This window comes from Coregonus lavaretus (genome assembly GCF_964263955.1).
Source record: "Coregonus lavaretus genome assembly, chromosome: 9".
Lineage (NCBI taxonomy): Eukaryota > Metazoa > Chordata > Actinopteri > Salmoniformes > Salmonidae > Coregonus > Coregonus lavaretus.
The window spans coordinates 19,494,516-19,510,866 of record NC_139996.1 but is presented as its reverse complement, the minus strand read 5'-3'; the positions used below and the strand labels follow the sequence as shown (position 1 = coordinate 19,510,866).

General features: G+C 44.8%; 1 protein-coding gene across 1 annotated transcript in view; it reads right to left on the bottom strand.

Moving 5' to 3' along the window:
- Nucleotides 1-16,351, bottom strand: part of LOC311135168 (inositol 1,4,5-trisphosphate-gated calcium channel ITPR2-like) — a 148,623-nt gene that overhangs the window by 60,001 nt on the left and 72,271 nt on the right. The window contains exons 38-40 of the mRNA XM_084169086.1: nt 3,741-3,846; nt 3,004-3,191; nt 2,141-2,333 (exon numbers count right to left, since the gene is read on the bottom strand). Of these exons, the coding sequence (XP_084025212.1) occupies nt 2,141-2,333; nt 3,004-3,191; nt 3,741-3,846 (487 nt within the window). The remainder of the gene's footprint in view (nt 1-2,140; nt 2,334-3,003; nt 3,192-3,740; nt 3,847-16,351) is intronic.

The window sequence follows — 16,351 nt, the reverse complement described above, 5'->3', positions numbered from 1 at the left end:
TTAGTGCAGGGTCAGTTGCACACAGTGGACTTCCTACTAGGGCACACCACCTCAGTGCTAACAGTATTACTTTGGTTCATAGGCATATGATTATTGCATACAATAGCTGTAGGATCAGCAGAGGCATTCAGGGCAGTTAGAGGGACATAAATTAGGTTACTTACATTGTGTCTTCCAACACCCCTGGGATAATGTACATTTGCTGAAGAATTATGACTCAGCGACACAATGGTAGGGATTAAATGAGCTGGTCTTGGGTCATTGATAAGTCATTGTCTCAACGCAGCCTTACAATGCTGTGAAAGGATCAAGTAACCCAAATGATTTGGGTGGATCCCATCCTCCTTGTAATACAAGCTTTGTTTCCAGAAGGTATCAAAATTGTCAATAAATGATACACCCACAGAGCTGCAATAGTCTCGTAGCCAGTTATGGAGGGCTAAAAGTCTGCTGAACCGTTCAATGCCATGATTTAGGGAGGGCAGAGGGACAGATTTTATGGGGCGTTTGTTGGTGTCAAGTAGAGACCCAATCAGTTCTTTAAAATCCATCTTCAGCTGTTCTGAGCTGCCCTTCATAATGTCATTTGACCCCACATGAACCATGACAGTATCAGCCCCCGGTGACTGACTCACAGCCTCGGGAAGCAACCTGGTGATATCCTGAACTTTTGCCCCAGGAAAACACAAAGTCTTTGCCCCAGGTACAGATATATGCCTCACCATGATATGAAAGTGTCACATAATTTTTCGATCATGTAATCACTTGAATTTCAACTCCCTTCCTGACCTGATAGTACTGTATTGAAATGAAATGGACCACAACCCTGCTACTCACTATGAGCCAATCCATTCCCATGATTGTTTTCAATGCTTCCCCCCCAGTCAAACTGACATGAAATCTTATCAGTCAAAACAACCACTTTTTTGTAATAATTCCTAAATCACTGCGACATCTCTGACAACGTGTTAACTGTGTAGTTGGGGATTTTGGTGTATCAAAACAACATCTGGATACAACGGCCCTTTGATAGACTTAGTGTTGTGGCCCCTCACATGGCCCCTGACATGTGACCGCAGGCATGGGGGCGAAACAGGAACAGGGAACCACAGAATCACTCCACAGTGTTCAGAGGTCAGTGAAACTACAGGGGAAACCACACAGATTTACACTGTTTTTACTGTAGTCACATTGCTAGTTAAATGGGTTAATGACCTCGGCCCAGAGAGATCAACTGGCGCCTAAGGTATGATGTCAGCACATAGAGAAATGTGAGCGACCTTTGACCTTATGAGTCACTATTACTATGTAGTCCAGGCTGGGGTTTTAAACCTTTGAATGACAATGCATATACTACACTGTATTACTGTCACTGTATATTACAAACTACACAGGTGCACTTGATGCACTACAAATGTGCATTTGAATAAAAGCAAATTTACATTATAGGCCTATTATCTGTATGTCTGCATTGAGAGCCCTTTTCCCATCTCAGTGGCCTAAGCACCATCATCTCCATGGAGACCTGTAGGCTCATGTTCAGAGCATGACCCCTCATGACCATTATGACTCAGCATCTTTAAAACTTAACTCCCTCTTCACCTCTCATCCTCCCACACTCCTCCCTGGTCCCTCACTATTTAACTCTCTCAACCTTCCACACCAAACTTCAGTCTGTGGAGTCTATGTAGATTTTACAATATCTGCTGCATCACAGACATGTCTGTTTCCCATGAAACAAGGGGAAGGCCAGTAAGGAGGGGAAAGACTGCAGCTGGAGAACTGAATGAAGAATATGTATTGGAATCAAACAAAATGTATTTATCCACAGTGGGGAAATCTAGTTTTCCACCAACAGCAGACAACATTCCAGACACACAAGTGTACAGTCAGGTCCAAAATTATTGGCACCATTGATAAAGATTAGCAAAAAAGACTGTATAAAATAAATAATACAAATAATACAAATACTGAGCTATATTGTATGCAAAAAAAGTGCAAATGTATGTTATTTTATACTAATACAATTGCTCAGAGAAAGAGATTTTGTTTAAGAAGTAATATTTTTTTTATCTCTAAAAGCTAGGAGTCAAAATTGTTCTAGTCATTATATTTATATGTAGACATAGAAAGAACATACCTGTTTTCCTGAGCCGGATGCCACTGTGACTGACGTCGATGTCCTCCTCTCTCTTCCTGCAGGTGCTGACCTCGAACATGTTGACGGACACGGTGGCCCGGATCTCTTGCTGGGCCAGACGCATGCGGTCGTAGAACACCTTGAAGAAGCGCTCTGACTTCTTCTGCTTGTGCAGCTGGTGGTAGAACGAATTCTGAGGGGGGGGGGGGGGAAATGTAAACGACCCATCAGATAGTTGATAAACACTTGTATCGGAGTATGTGAGTCTGTGTGTGTGTGCCCATCAACCTGAATCTCGTATTTACGTATCTGACTGAGCCTACCGTCTCCTCACCCACCTGTATCTGACTGAGCCTACCCCCTCCTCACCCACCTGTATCTGACTGAGCCTACCCCCTCCTCACCCACCTGTATCTGACTGAGCCTACCCCCTCCTCACCCACCTGTATCTGACTGAGCCTACCCCCTCCTCACCCACCTGTATCTGACTGAGCGAACCCCCTCCTCACCCACCTGTATCTGACTGAGCGAACCCCCTCCTCACCCACCTGTATCTGACTGAGCGAACCCCCTCCTCACCCACCTGTATCTGACTGAGCCTACCCCCTCCTCACCCACCTGTATCTGACTGAGCGAACCCCCTCCTCACCCACCTGTATCTGACTGAGCCTACCCCCTCCTCACCCACCTGTATCTGACTGAGCCTACCCCCTCCTCACCCACCTGTATCTGACTGAGCCTACCCCCTCCTCACCCACCTGTATCTGACTGAGCCTACCCCCTCCTCACCCACCTGTATCTGACTGAGCCTACCCCCTCCTCACCCACCTGTATCTGACTGAGCCTACCCCCTCCTCACCCACCTGTATCTGAGTGTTTCCCCCCCGCAGCAGGGCATTGCCTAGCAGGATGCTCTCCTGGAACACGCGATCGTTCTTGGTGCTGACGATGAGGTCTATGACCAGCTCTGAGGCTCCCTCGCTGTCCAGCAGATACTGGATGTCCACCATACTGCTGCTCGGCTTGTCAGAGTCCTGGACCAGAGAGCCACCTGCAGATAGATAAGATAGATGAATAAATAGATGGATTGGAATGGGGGAAATGGGAGGACATGATTTGGAACAGAACTGGGTTCAAATACTATTGAGCTTGTCTGGCTTAATGGACAAATGGAATAGTAGCAAAAGCGGATACCCCACCCACCTGGCAGTCTCAAGCAAACGCTAAAAGTAATTGAATGATATCAAATAGTATTTGAATCCATGTCTGATTTGGAACCGAGGGTTTGTATGTGTATGTCTTATATCCTCTTATAACTGTCAATAATAAATAATAGCCCATGATTACAGCCTATGAGGAAATAATAACCTATGATTACAGCCTATGAGGAAATAATAACCTATGATTACAGCCTATGAGGAAATAATAACCTATGATTACAGCCTATGAGGAAATAATAACCTATGATAGCCTATTAGCCTATGACCACGGGCTACCAGTAAACAATACTACAATAATGCATGTTATCTGCTCACTCCCCCCAAGTAACAGGGAGTATTGTTAAGGTGTAGTTGGGGTTATTCGGGGTCATGTTTAGTACCTCCAAAGCCTCCAGCCAAGCTGTTCCCGCTCCCAAACTCTGATTTGGAAAGAAGCCTTTGATTTCCAAAGTAGCGAGTGAGGAGAATATTCCTTAACACGTTTCCCTGCGGGAGGAGAGAAATGGAAAATATTAAATGCACACCAGAACGTGTCTGTTTTATGCCAGACAGAAACATGCACACAGGCAGGCACACACACTTTCTCACTCATTACGTGAGGTCCGCTCATTGTTTGTGCCTCCCATCAACAGTCAGAGACACCAAAGAAAAACATATTTTCCATGCTTATTCAATCATGACACAAAGGTTGCATCCCAAATGGCTCCTGTAACCATTATAGTGTGCTACTGTTGACCAGAGCCCATAGGGAAATATGGTGCCATTTGGAACACAGACATATTCATAGTCTTTCCATGTATCAGAGTTTATTCATAGAAGACAGCTTTTGCCATAGATACAGAATGACAACACCATGTCGGCCATATTGAGTGTGTCCATGAGGGTGTAGTCCAATTGTCGTGGTCCGAGGGGCCTTGGCCATTGTAGGAATTAGGTTTCTATGGCTTTTACATCTGGTGAGACGAGATGTCACCTGCCTTTTCACTTTACACAACTCTGTGGTACATCCTACACACATGCTGTACACTGTGGCCATACGGCGCCAATACTCCGCTAATGGTGTCATATAATAAGATGACCTCACGAGTGAGAGCGTTACATAAGCAACATGGATTGATGTAATTGTTCAAATCGCATTGTAGGATGAAGCGACTTCTTCCTGTGAGAGAGAAAGAAAGAAGGGGAAGAAGGAAACTGGAGCTGAGCTGAAGGTACGGTGTGCTGGGAACTGATCCTGTGCTTCCCGAGGGAGAACACACAAGGAAGACTGTGTGTGTGTGTGTGTGTGTGTGTGTGTGTGTGTGTGTGTGTGTGTGTGTGTGTGTGTGTGTGCGCGTGTGTTACATAACACCTGGTGCCTTCTGGGAAATCACGAGGGAAGGCAGACAGGGAGAGCGGAGTTGTTCTCTCTCGCCCTTTAAGTTTGCCTCTCTGGGTAGAGACTCCCCCACTTGTGACCTTTGCCCTCTAGAGAGAGCCACTGAAATAATCGCCCCCTCTCTCTGATTGTATAATATGTGAGTGTGACTGACTGTTAAAACCCGTCTGGCAGGTAGAAAACATGTATGCTCCAGAGGCTCACTCCTTTTTACCACCAATATGTATTATGTAAGAGCACAGCAAATGAGGGATGGAGGGAGAGAGGGATTGATGGAGGGAGAGAGAGAGGGATTGATGGAGGGAGAGAGAAAGGGATTGATGGAGGGAGAGAGGGATGGACACAGGGGTCAGCCCGTTTCCATGGTAAGTACCACAGAGAGCCATGTCATGACAAATGACCGATCTTTCTCGCATGGGATACCACAGAGAGGAGGAAAAAAACTGAAAGGTAAAAGTGAAGTTGATCAAACGAAAAGTCCAGAGAAAAGTTATTTTGAGCTGAAGCCCTTCAACTAAGTGTTCTGAGGAAAGGAGCAGTATTCTGGTGGAGAGAGAGCACGTGCAGCTGATGTTCCCCATCTCAGTAAACACTAACTCATCTGCAGTCAGCACTGACGGCTGTCTGAGAGCGGAGTCTCGCACACATAGGTTTGCACACACAAACACAGACACACACAGACCCTTCATGGATTGCAGGTGATGATATCAGTGAGCCAACTCGGCTCATTCCCACTCAATCAGACATATAGACATGTACACACAGAGTGCAAACTAACACTGAGCTGTCTTTTAAGGCAACTCAACAGCAATATGTTTCCTTTTGATTGACTGCAGACGGAATTGTGTTTGACGTTAACATTTCCCACTTTTCTAAAAAGAGACATCTGTCTTGCGCCATTCTTTCACACATCCTAAAAGAGAGGTAGAGTGCAGCAGGCAGGGTGTTCGAGGTGTGGGGCTCCCCAGTCTTTCTCCCTACCTCCCCTCCCTCCCTGCCTAGATGCCTCCCCCTCAGGTGATGCAGTCTGCTGGCCAGCTCTGCAGAGGGAGGAGGAGAAAAGAGCAGGATAGAGAGAGAGAGAGAGCGCGAGAGATAGAGGACGGAGAGCCATGCCAGCCTGAATCATCTGTCTGCTGCTGCATGGAGAGAGAGGGAGGGATGAGGGGAAGAAGATCTAGCTGTGTGGGTTTTTAAAATGTGCGCCGGCACGCCAAACTGCGGCTCTGGGTGTCCAAGTTGGGGATGAGCAGTTCACCAAAACCTCTCTCCGCCCCCCTAACATTTTACATTGAAATTTTAGTCATTTAGCAGACGCTCTTATCCAGAGCGACTTACAGTTAGTGAGTGCATACATTTTCATACTGGCCCCCCGTGGGAAACGAACCCACAACCCTGGCGTTGCAAGTGCCATGCTCTACCAACTGAGCTACAGGGGACCGACCTAACTCAACCACCCCTCCCTCCCTCCCCTCTCCATACCTCCATCTCGTCTGCAGATGTCTCCAACTCTGGCTGGGCTGCAGAAGAGAGGGAGGGAGAGAGAATTTGGGCTGAGCACACCTCTCCTCCATGCTTGTTCAGGAGGCCTCACGTCTCAGGCAGGAGGCTTGGAGTAGAGCCCCAGCCCAGACAGACACAAAGCTCCAGGCTCTCAGGGGAAGCTAGTGAAAGCAGAGCCCAGAAACAGAGCACACTCTCTGGGTCAGACCATGGTCAATTATAGGTGGTACTACTGAGGCCCGCCAGTGAGGGGAAAGTTAGAGAAGATGCAAGGACAAATTTGGCTGAAAAGTTTTCTTGTTTGTGGAAAGTGTGAAAGTCTCACCACAACAGACTAAAAGGTCTCACAGGCCAGGGCTCTTATTCATAAGCACTCCTACTCGCTTTATGAATATGGGCCAACTAATTTAGAATCAGTTTTGCAGATTACATCAGAATGAATAAGATTTTATGGGTAGGGGGGGATCTGATCCTAGATCAGCACTCCTACTCTGAGATGCTTTGTGAATACAGGCCCATGTGTCTATTGATAGCAGAGGGAAACACTGGTCTAGTGTTACACTACAACGTGTGTGTGTGGCTCCTGTTAAGGTGTTTCCACATGTCTGAGTAAGAGCAGAGACAGGAGGCAGGGTGGATCAACTTACAGTAACTATGATTGGAGGGAATACAGTCTGTGTGTAACCGGCCCTCTGGTGTACTGTATCATAGCCTATACTTTAGTAACCGGGTGAATAATGCTCTCGATCCAATACCAACCATGAGAAGCACTGAAAGAGGATCAGAGGATGTTCAATGCCAGATCATTCAACAGATCGTTTATTATTTCCCATGCTCCATGTTTTTCTTAAATCTTTTAGTCTGAGAACATAGGAAGTTTACAAACAAAACTCAAACCCAATTCAACTTACTATAGGCCTACAGTACATATGTACATGCTCTTTATTTCCATAAGAAATTGGTAAGATGTGATCTATTATAAAGAGAATCACTAATGCATCACATTTCATATCATAACATTGTTATGAAATGCAGCCAACGTCCGATATTTCCTATTAATTAGTTAACAGCCAAACGCCACCCTCTCAGCCGAAAACCAAACAGAAATCAAATGAAAGCTGAGTGAACATCCTGCCCATCCATATCACCTAGTTGTGAGACGCTGCTTCAAAAGGCAGGCTTCCTTTCACAAAGGGAGAGGAAAAATCTATGCAACTAAAATCTCTTCCTGTTTGGGCATGAACACTATAGCAACACTACAGCAACTCTATAGCAACACTCCAGCTACCTAATAGCAACGTTACAGCCATCAGAGCGGCTGTGAGGGAGTCTAAAACACGATGATGGGAGCTGTTAGGGATCAGTACTGCCGTTGCTTCCTGGACAAGAGGACCTTAGTCTTCATCCTTTCTGTTGCTACCTCTATCTTTTCCTTGCTTTATTTTCTGTCTCGCTCTCCCTTCTTCCTCAGTGGACCCTGCCTGCACCCCACTCTCTAGCTGCAGTCCTGCAGAACTCCACTCCCTTCACGTGGCAGATGACTCGCCCGTTCTCTGCCAGTTTCACCATTATACCGACAACGGCAAATTGTTCTCATTTTAAAGTGTTTTCCGCTCACGAACTAAGTAAATTCTTGTTGTCCCAGTCCTATATAGCCAAGCACGAGTCCAACGGCATCGGCATCCTCATAGCTCTGATAGTCAACTCCATCAACCCCTTAGAGAAGAATAGAATGGATCTGGAACTCAAGGTTAGCATGCCTCTCCACACACACACACACACACACTTTTCCTTATACCGTCTCAAAGCCCATTGTCATACTCCTCGCTACCATTTTAAATTATTTCTCCCACAAAGACGTGCAGCAGCAAAACAACTTAACAGCTGCATGTGAGAGCAATTGGTGAGATTTGTGACTTTTAGACAAATAGAAGACAAATAGCAGCATGAGCACATAAACAAAGCATTCCTCCAATGGCTGACCCTTTGCCGGCGGGTTCACTTTGGAAGTGGCATGTGATTCCACTAACATTGTTAGAAAGGTTCGCGGCATAGGGTTTGTTTTAGTCAGGAGGACGGTGTGATGTCCAGAGGTTATATGGCAGGGCACCAAGCAGCAAGGCTGGATTGTCTCTCGTGGAACACACACACACACACACCCCTATCGTTGCACGCACGCACATTCTGAAATGTTCTGATTTTAAAGTTCAGCTCCAATTAAAGGCACAGTAAACTGCATCTAAATGATGTTGAGGATGATGAGAGTTCCCTTTATTCATAGATGGAAGCCTGGGCCCATATTCAAGCGTCTCATAGTAGGAGTGCTGATTTGGGATCAGTTTTTACTTTTAGATCTTAATGAATTATTCCTCCATAGATTTGAGAAGACTTGGAATAGAAAGTGTGTTCAGGTGGTCTGAGAGGCAGTTCAGAGGCATCTCTACAGCATGCTTTCTTGAAGTATGGGTCGGGACCCAAAGTGGGCCCTGGGCATGTGAGAGATGGGTCGCGAGTTATGAGAATACATCTATAATCATGCACTGTTTCTTCATAATTTGGAAGACCATTTGGGTCATGGGAGGACAGTCAATTTCTCATTAGGGTCTCGAGCTGAAATCGTTTAAAACAGTTTAAGAACTGCTGCTCTACAGGGGACCCCCTGTGCCCGCAGAGTCCCGGGCGAGACAGGTAAACACGTGCCGGTCCATCACCATGGAGACCACAGACCACAAGTCACAGACACCGGACAGAGAATTGAGGAGGGGGAAACCCCAGCCAAAAGAAACACACACACACACACACACACACACACACACACACACACACACTAGAAAAATAGACACAAAAGAAAATGCCCAAACAGCATACACACTTAACACTTAAACACTCATCTCTGAAGCCCCTTAAAAGGGTGACATTTTCTCCTCACAAAGACAGTAGATGACAGAACACTTACTGTCAGGCAAAGTGTCAGGGAGTGTCTAGGTTAGGGCCAGTCAGGGGTTAAGGCCTGTCTGGTATCAGTGAGCTGAGCTTACGCTGCCCTGGCTGCCTGCATGTGAATGAGAGGATGGGATGAGGTAAGCGATATTACACTGCTCCCAAAACAAGGGGGAAAACACCACAGGATGAGCTGAGCCCGCGTGGCGCATCGTGCCTGTGTGTGTACAATGCCTTGCAAAAGTATTCAGAGCCCTTGGATTTCTTCACATTTTATTGTGTTACAAAGTGGGATAAAAATGTGTCATCTTTTGTCAACAATCTACACACAATACTCTAATGTCAAAGTGGAAGAAAAATGTAATAACTAAAATATAGTCGTTGCATAAGTATTCAGCTCCCTGAGTCAATACGTGTTAGAAACATCTTTGGCATTGATTACAGCTGTGAGTCTTTCTGGGCATGTCTCTAAGAGCTTTGCACACCTGGATTATGCAATATGTGCCCATTATTATTTTCAAAATTCTTCAAGCTCTGTCAAGATGTTGGTGATCATGACTAGACATCCATTTTCAAGTCTTGCCATAGATTTTTAAGCAGATTTAAGTCAAAACTGTAACTTGGCCACTCAGGAACATTCACAATCTTTTAGTTAAGCAACTCCAGTGAGGATTTGGCCTTGTGTTGTAGGTTATTGTCCTGCTGAAAGGTGAATTCCTCTCCAAGTCTCTGGTGTAAATCAGACTAAAGCAGGTTTTCCTCTAGGATTTTTCCTGTGCTTAGCTCCATCCCGTTTATTTTTATCCTGAAAGACTCCCCAGTAATTGCCGATGTCAAGCATACCCATACCATGATGCAGCCACCACAATGCTTGAAAATAAGGAGGCAGTTACTCAGTGATGTGTTGTGTTGGATTTGCCTCAAACATAATGCTTTGCATTTAGGCCAAAAAGTGTATTCCTTTGCTGTGTTTTTTTGCAGTATTACTTTAGTACCTTGAGCATGTTTTTGAATATTTGTATTCTTCTTTTCACTCTGTCATTTAGGTCATTATTCTGGAGTCACTACAATGTTTTTGATCCATCCTCATTTTTCTCCCATCACAGCCATTGAAATCTGTAGCTGTTTTAAATTACCAATGCCCTCATGGTAACATCCCTGAGCAGTTTCATTCCTGTCCTGTAGCTCAGTTCAGAAGAACGACTGTATCTTTGATGTGTCTGGTTGGTTTAATACATAATCCACAACATAGTTATTCACTTGACCATTTGACGTGTTAGTCATTTGACATTTTAGTAATTTAGCAAATGCTCTTATCCAGAGCGACTTACAGTTAGTGAGTGCATACATTTTCATACTGGCCCCCTGTGGGAATCGAACCCACAACCCTGGCGTTGCAAGCGCCATGCTCTACCAACTGAGCTACACGGGACTACAAGGTACATTTGTGGGTATGCTGCGTCTTGATTTCAGTGCTGCTTTTGACCTTGTTGATCATGATATACTGCTGATGAAATTGTGTCTATGGATTTCATAACACCTCATTAAGGTTACATTCCTGCTTTCTGTTGACAATATAGTTTACATTCATAAATGGTTCCTATTCGTAACCTCATTCTGTATACTGTGGTGTCCCATAAGGCAGCTGCCTAGGACCTCTTATGTACTTGCTGTATTCAAATGATCTCCCTCAGGTGCTCTCCAATTTTATGGCAACCATGTTTGCTGATTTTATACCACTGTCTATGTAACAGGCAATTCTGTAGGGCAGCTAAAAGAGGCTCTTGAAGCTGACATGATAAGTATTTCAAATTGGATAAACCAAAACAAACGAGTGCTAAATACAAAGAAAACCAAGGCAATGCTAATATGTACGAAGATGAGAAGGAAGAAACTACCATCCTTACAGCGGACAGTTGGCGTAACACCAATAGAAGAGGTTTCAGAGGCTGTTAAGTGTGCTGCTAGACAACAGTCTCTTGGTGATCACACATTTCACAGCTCTGCAACAAAATCATCGGCACTTCCTGTATGCTCAGAAGGATTGCAAAATATATGGCAGACATTTTTTTTTCTTTCTCACAAGCTCACATCCCATAGTCAAATGAACTACTGCTCTGTCGTCTGGAGTAATGCAAGTGTTGGTGACCTAAAGATAATGCAGATAGCACAAAATAAGGCAGCCATAAGGAATACCTGGAATAGTATAACAGTAATCCTTCTACACCCCCCCCCCCATAAAAAAAAGGATGGTTGTCCCACTGGCTATCCTAAGTTGAATGCACCAATTTGTAGGTCACTGGATAAGAGCGTCTGCTAAATTACTTCTATAAAAATAATGGTTCTGCAATGTGGTTACGAGAGGTCTTCCATAGAATTACATAATGCACTCAAATGGCCGACTCAAGGAAATGATAAAAATAATATACTAATCTGAAAGACCAACCGCTATACATGACAAACTGGATATGGTCAAAGACAAACACTATCATATCGCAGCAGAACCAAGGCAACCTATAGACCACCAAAACCCTAATTAGATCTGGGCAAAATAGCTTTTAGTTTCAGGGCAATAAAATCCTGGAACTCCTTGCCAGAAAGTTAAAACAACTATTTGGTGAGTTTCTTTAAGAAGGGGGGGGGGGGGGGGGGGGGGTTGGGAGGGGGTATGCTGGGGAGTGTAACTCATAATATGTATAGGTAATAGGAATGTGGATTTAGTTTATATTTTTGTGCTTTTACTTTTCTTTTGTTGGTTTTCTAATTTCTGTATGTTTTTTTACATTTCTTAAGGACTCTTAGAAGACTAGCCCTTAGGCTAAAAGAGATCCTAATCAAATCAAAATCAGAGATATTTTTGTATTTTATAATATATTTTTGTATATCATTTTTTCCCCCATACCAGATAGAAACATAAACATGCAAAAACGACTACATCTCCTCTGCCCAGTCCTGCCTGCTCACACCTCCATCCCTAGTGCCTGCATTATTGTTTGCCACTTGGCCTTAAATTGTACCAATTTGGTTTTCCTCGGTCGCCCATGCTATTTCAATATTTAAATGAATCATTTCATTTTTCCATTGTGTTAATGATGGCGGATTGATTGATTTCAAAAAATTTTGTATACGTTTTTTAAAGATGAGAGAATCGTCCAGCCCATTGGGTATCTCACTACACCCCCATATGCCATGTCTTGAAATATGCAGACAGACAGACATTAAAAGTATGTTTACATTGCAATACTTCTGACAGCCAACTTTCTAGCTCCACCCATAACTTTTGGGCTTCATAGCATTACCAGAAAGCATGGATTATTGAGTCATTTTTTGTTTTACACTTAAGACATGACTATGCCGTTGGGCTGTAGAATTTGTGGATTTTGCCTCTTGTGTAATAAATTCTATACATGAGTATATTCTGGATTATACAGAAGAGTGAAGAGGAAAAGAAAGATAAACAACGACAGGCTGTGGTACTTGGATTCTTTTTTGCATGATCATATTTCGAGAATAAAGTGGCAATATTTAGAGAATAAAGTGTAAATTAAATTTTGTGAATAAAGTGGCAATATTTCAAGAATAACGTGGACAATTTTGAGAATAAAGTCTCAGTTATATTTCAAAAGGTACTCCACCTCCTCGAACACTAGCTTGCATTTCTTGGGGTTTGCGGTCAACCCGGCTTGTCTGAGCGCGTCCAGCATCGCCTGGAGGCGCGTCAGGTGCTCCTCCCAACCTTGGCTGTGGATGATGATATCATCCAGATAGGCCGCTGCGTACTGCTGGTGGGGTCGAAGCACTCTGTTCATCAGTCGCTGGAATGTGGGCGGGGCTCCGTGGAGACCGAACGGGAGCACCCGGTGTCGAGAACACCGTCTTCTCCCGGGAGGAGGCTGCCAATGGTACCTGCCAATATCCTTTGGTCAGGTCAAGGGTGCTGATGTACCGGGCCTTTCCCAATCGGTCGATTAGCTCGTCCACCCTCGGCATGGGGTAGGCGTTGAATACGCTTATGTCGTTCACACCCCGGAAATCATTGCAGAAGCGGAGGCTACCGTCCGGTTTGGGCACCAACACGATGGGGCTGCACCATGCACTGTGGGACACTTCAACGACCCCCATCCTCAGCATAGCCTCCACTTCTTGTTTCACGGCCTTCCGTCGGGCCTCCGGAATTCGATACGGCCTCTTTCTTACCGTTTCCCCGGGCCGGGTACGGATGTGGTGTTCAATGAGGGTCGTGCGGCCCGGCTTCTCGGAGAACACCGCCGTGTTGCGATCGACAAGCTCCTGGAGCTCTTGCTTCTGGGCCGGGTCGAGGTACTCACTGCTCGGGACCACCACTGGTACCGTTGGCGTCCTGGGACCCGACCATAACACGGCCAAGGCTGTCCTCCCGTGCCACTTCTTCAACAGGTTCACGTGGTAAATCTGTTGAGGTTTCCGTCTCCCCGGTTGCCGAACGCGGTAGTTGACAGGTCCCAGTTTCTCGACCACCTCGTATGGTCCGTGCCATGTTGCCAGGAACTTACTTTCGGCCGTGGGGATCAACACCAACACCCTTTCTCCCACCTGGAATTCTCGGGGCTGGGCTCCCCGATTGTAGACATGGGCTTGGGCGCGTTGGGCCTTCTCCATATGTTCCCTCACGACTGCCCATATGGCTGTCATCCGCTCCCTCATCGTCTCCACGTGCTCTACCACGCTGCGTAAGGGGGTCGGTTGGGCTTCCCACACCTCCTTGGCGAGGTCCAGTAGGCCACGTGGCCTCCTCCCGTAGAGGAGTTCAAACGGGGAAAACCCAGTGGAGAATTGGGGTACTTCTCGGATTGAGAACATTAGGTGGGGTAGCAGCTGGTCCCAGTTCTTCCCGTCCTGCTCGATGACCTTCCGCAGCATCTGTTAGGCCTCGACAAGTCTCCCCCTGGTGGCTGACCTGCTGTACGCCACAATCTATATATATACACATATGCCTCCGCACATCCATTCTCTCCCGCCCTCCTACACATATTCATATTCACCCTCCATCACTCTCCCATATTCACCCTCCACCACTCTCCCATGCAGACACATACACCCACTCACACCCATTATTGACATGCATGCTATATTTCCTATTTTATATTGTCTTTTCAGTGTCCATATATAATAAATAATAATAATATGCCATTTAGCAGATGCTTTTATCCAAAGCGACTTACAGTCATGTGTGCATACATTTTTGTTTTTTATATCTCATTAACATCGGCTAATTATATCGTTCCTACCTAGAGAAGAACAGTTACTTGGGGAAAGTAGAGTACAGATTGTTTTGGGGGGAGGGGGAAAGAATATAGTCTCAACTTACGATAAGTTGGTCATGGGCATCACTGTATGTAGCCTTGTGTGCTTATCACTTTTTTTCCTAATTCTTCGTCTCCTCAGGGCATTGGGCTCTCTTTCAACTGGAAAGGTTTCCTGCAGCCTGTTCAGGGCTTCTTCTTCATTCCTTTTTCCTCCAGTGACTATCTGATTGGAATGAATTGCTTGCGTTGCTTCCTCAGCTTAGCAGACAGGTCCTGGACGAATCAAATGGACTGGCCATGGATTTTGATCTCCTTTCCCCCCTGTGTCTTAAGAATGTCTGATAGTTCCACAGTTTAAAGATTACCATGCAAGAGTATTTAGCCGATCCGATGGCATTGCTCCAGATCCTCTGGTGATACATCCCGATATCAGCTTGATCACGTAGCTGGAAAGGTCTCCTTTTTCCTCATCTTCCGGTAGGGACAATATTCTCATGTTGTTGTCTCTCATTCTGTTTTCTTGCTGGTTCAGTTCATCTTCTAAAGTTTGCACCTTTGTTTCCAGAAGGCCAATTTTGTTGTCCTGTTCGTCCACGGATCCGCCCTGTATATGCATATTTGACACGATAGACTACTTTCCTTTCGAAGGAATCTACTTTTTTAACAGATTGTTAGTTTTGGTGAGCATTTTATCTATGTTTTCCTGGATATTATTTAGCTGTTTGTTGCTCTCATTTGCAGCTCCAAGTTTTTCTTTGCCTTTTCTTCTAAGGGAAGCCATGGCTTGTTGGGTTCGAATCGCAGCGTCGCTTTACCCACAGATTGGTTCGCTGTTGTATTTAACTGACCGCTTACTCTCTCCCGGTTTTTGGGGATATATTTAATCTATCGATTTTAAAGGCTTAATTTAAACTATGTTGTCTGGCTTCTACATTTAATCACAGTTTTGCTGGTAGAAAACGGAGCTACTCACTACCCATGTGTCCTATCGGTACGCACATGCGCCACGTCAAATTAGAGATATTCAATGTCTGATTTGTTATTGTTACCCATCTACCAATCACTGCCCTTCTTTATGAGGCTTTCAAAAAGCTGCCTGGTCTTTGTAGTTGAATCTATGCTTGAAATACAATACTTGACTAAGGGACCTTACAGATCTATGCATGGGGGACTGAGGAAGGGTTAGTCATTCAAAAATCATGTCAACCCTTATTATTTCACAGTGTGAGTCCATGTAAATTATTAAGTGATTTGTTAAGCTAATTTTACTCCTGAACTAAGTTAGGCTTGCCTAAAAAAGGGGCTGAGTACTTATGCAACAACTATATTTTAGTTATGATTTTTTTTATTTAACAAAGAAATAAAATGTCTTGTGTAGACAAAAAATATATTTAAAAAAACTGATTTTAATCACACTTTGTAACACAAAATGTGAAGAATTCCAAAGGGTCTGAATACTTTTGCAAGGCACTGTATGTGTGTGTGTGCACGCATGTGTGCGACTAGCTTAGTGGTGAAGGACCTTGGTAATCTGTCAAACTGCTTTGTCTAGGGCGGCTGGTGTGAAACTTGGCAAGAGTTTCGGAGCGAGAAAGAGCGAAAGGAGGAGAGAGAGAGCGAGAGAGGGAGGGAAAGAAAGAACGAGTGTGAGAGGCTTTTTCCTTTGTTAACAAACACGGGAGCCATGTTTATGCATACACAGGACACACATGCATACACACAGACACACAGGGCAACGTGAAATAATTCACGGTTGAGATAACCTAAAAGCTGTCGTCTCATGTTTATTGCCAATGACCAGATTGAACAGCAGACAGGTGTTTTCCCTGATTAGATACTGTGCCTTTTCAAACTACATCTAAAGAGCAACTCATTAGGTTTTAAT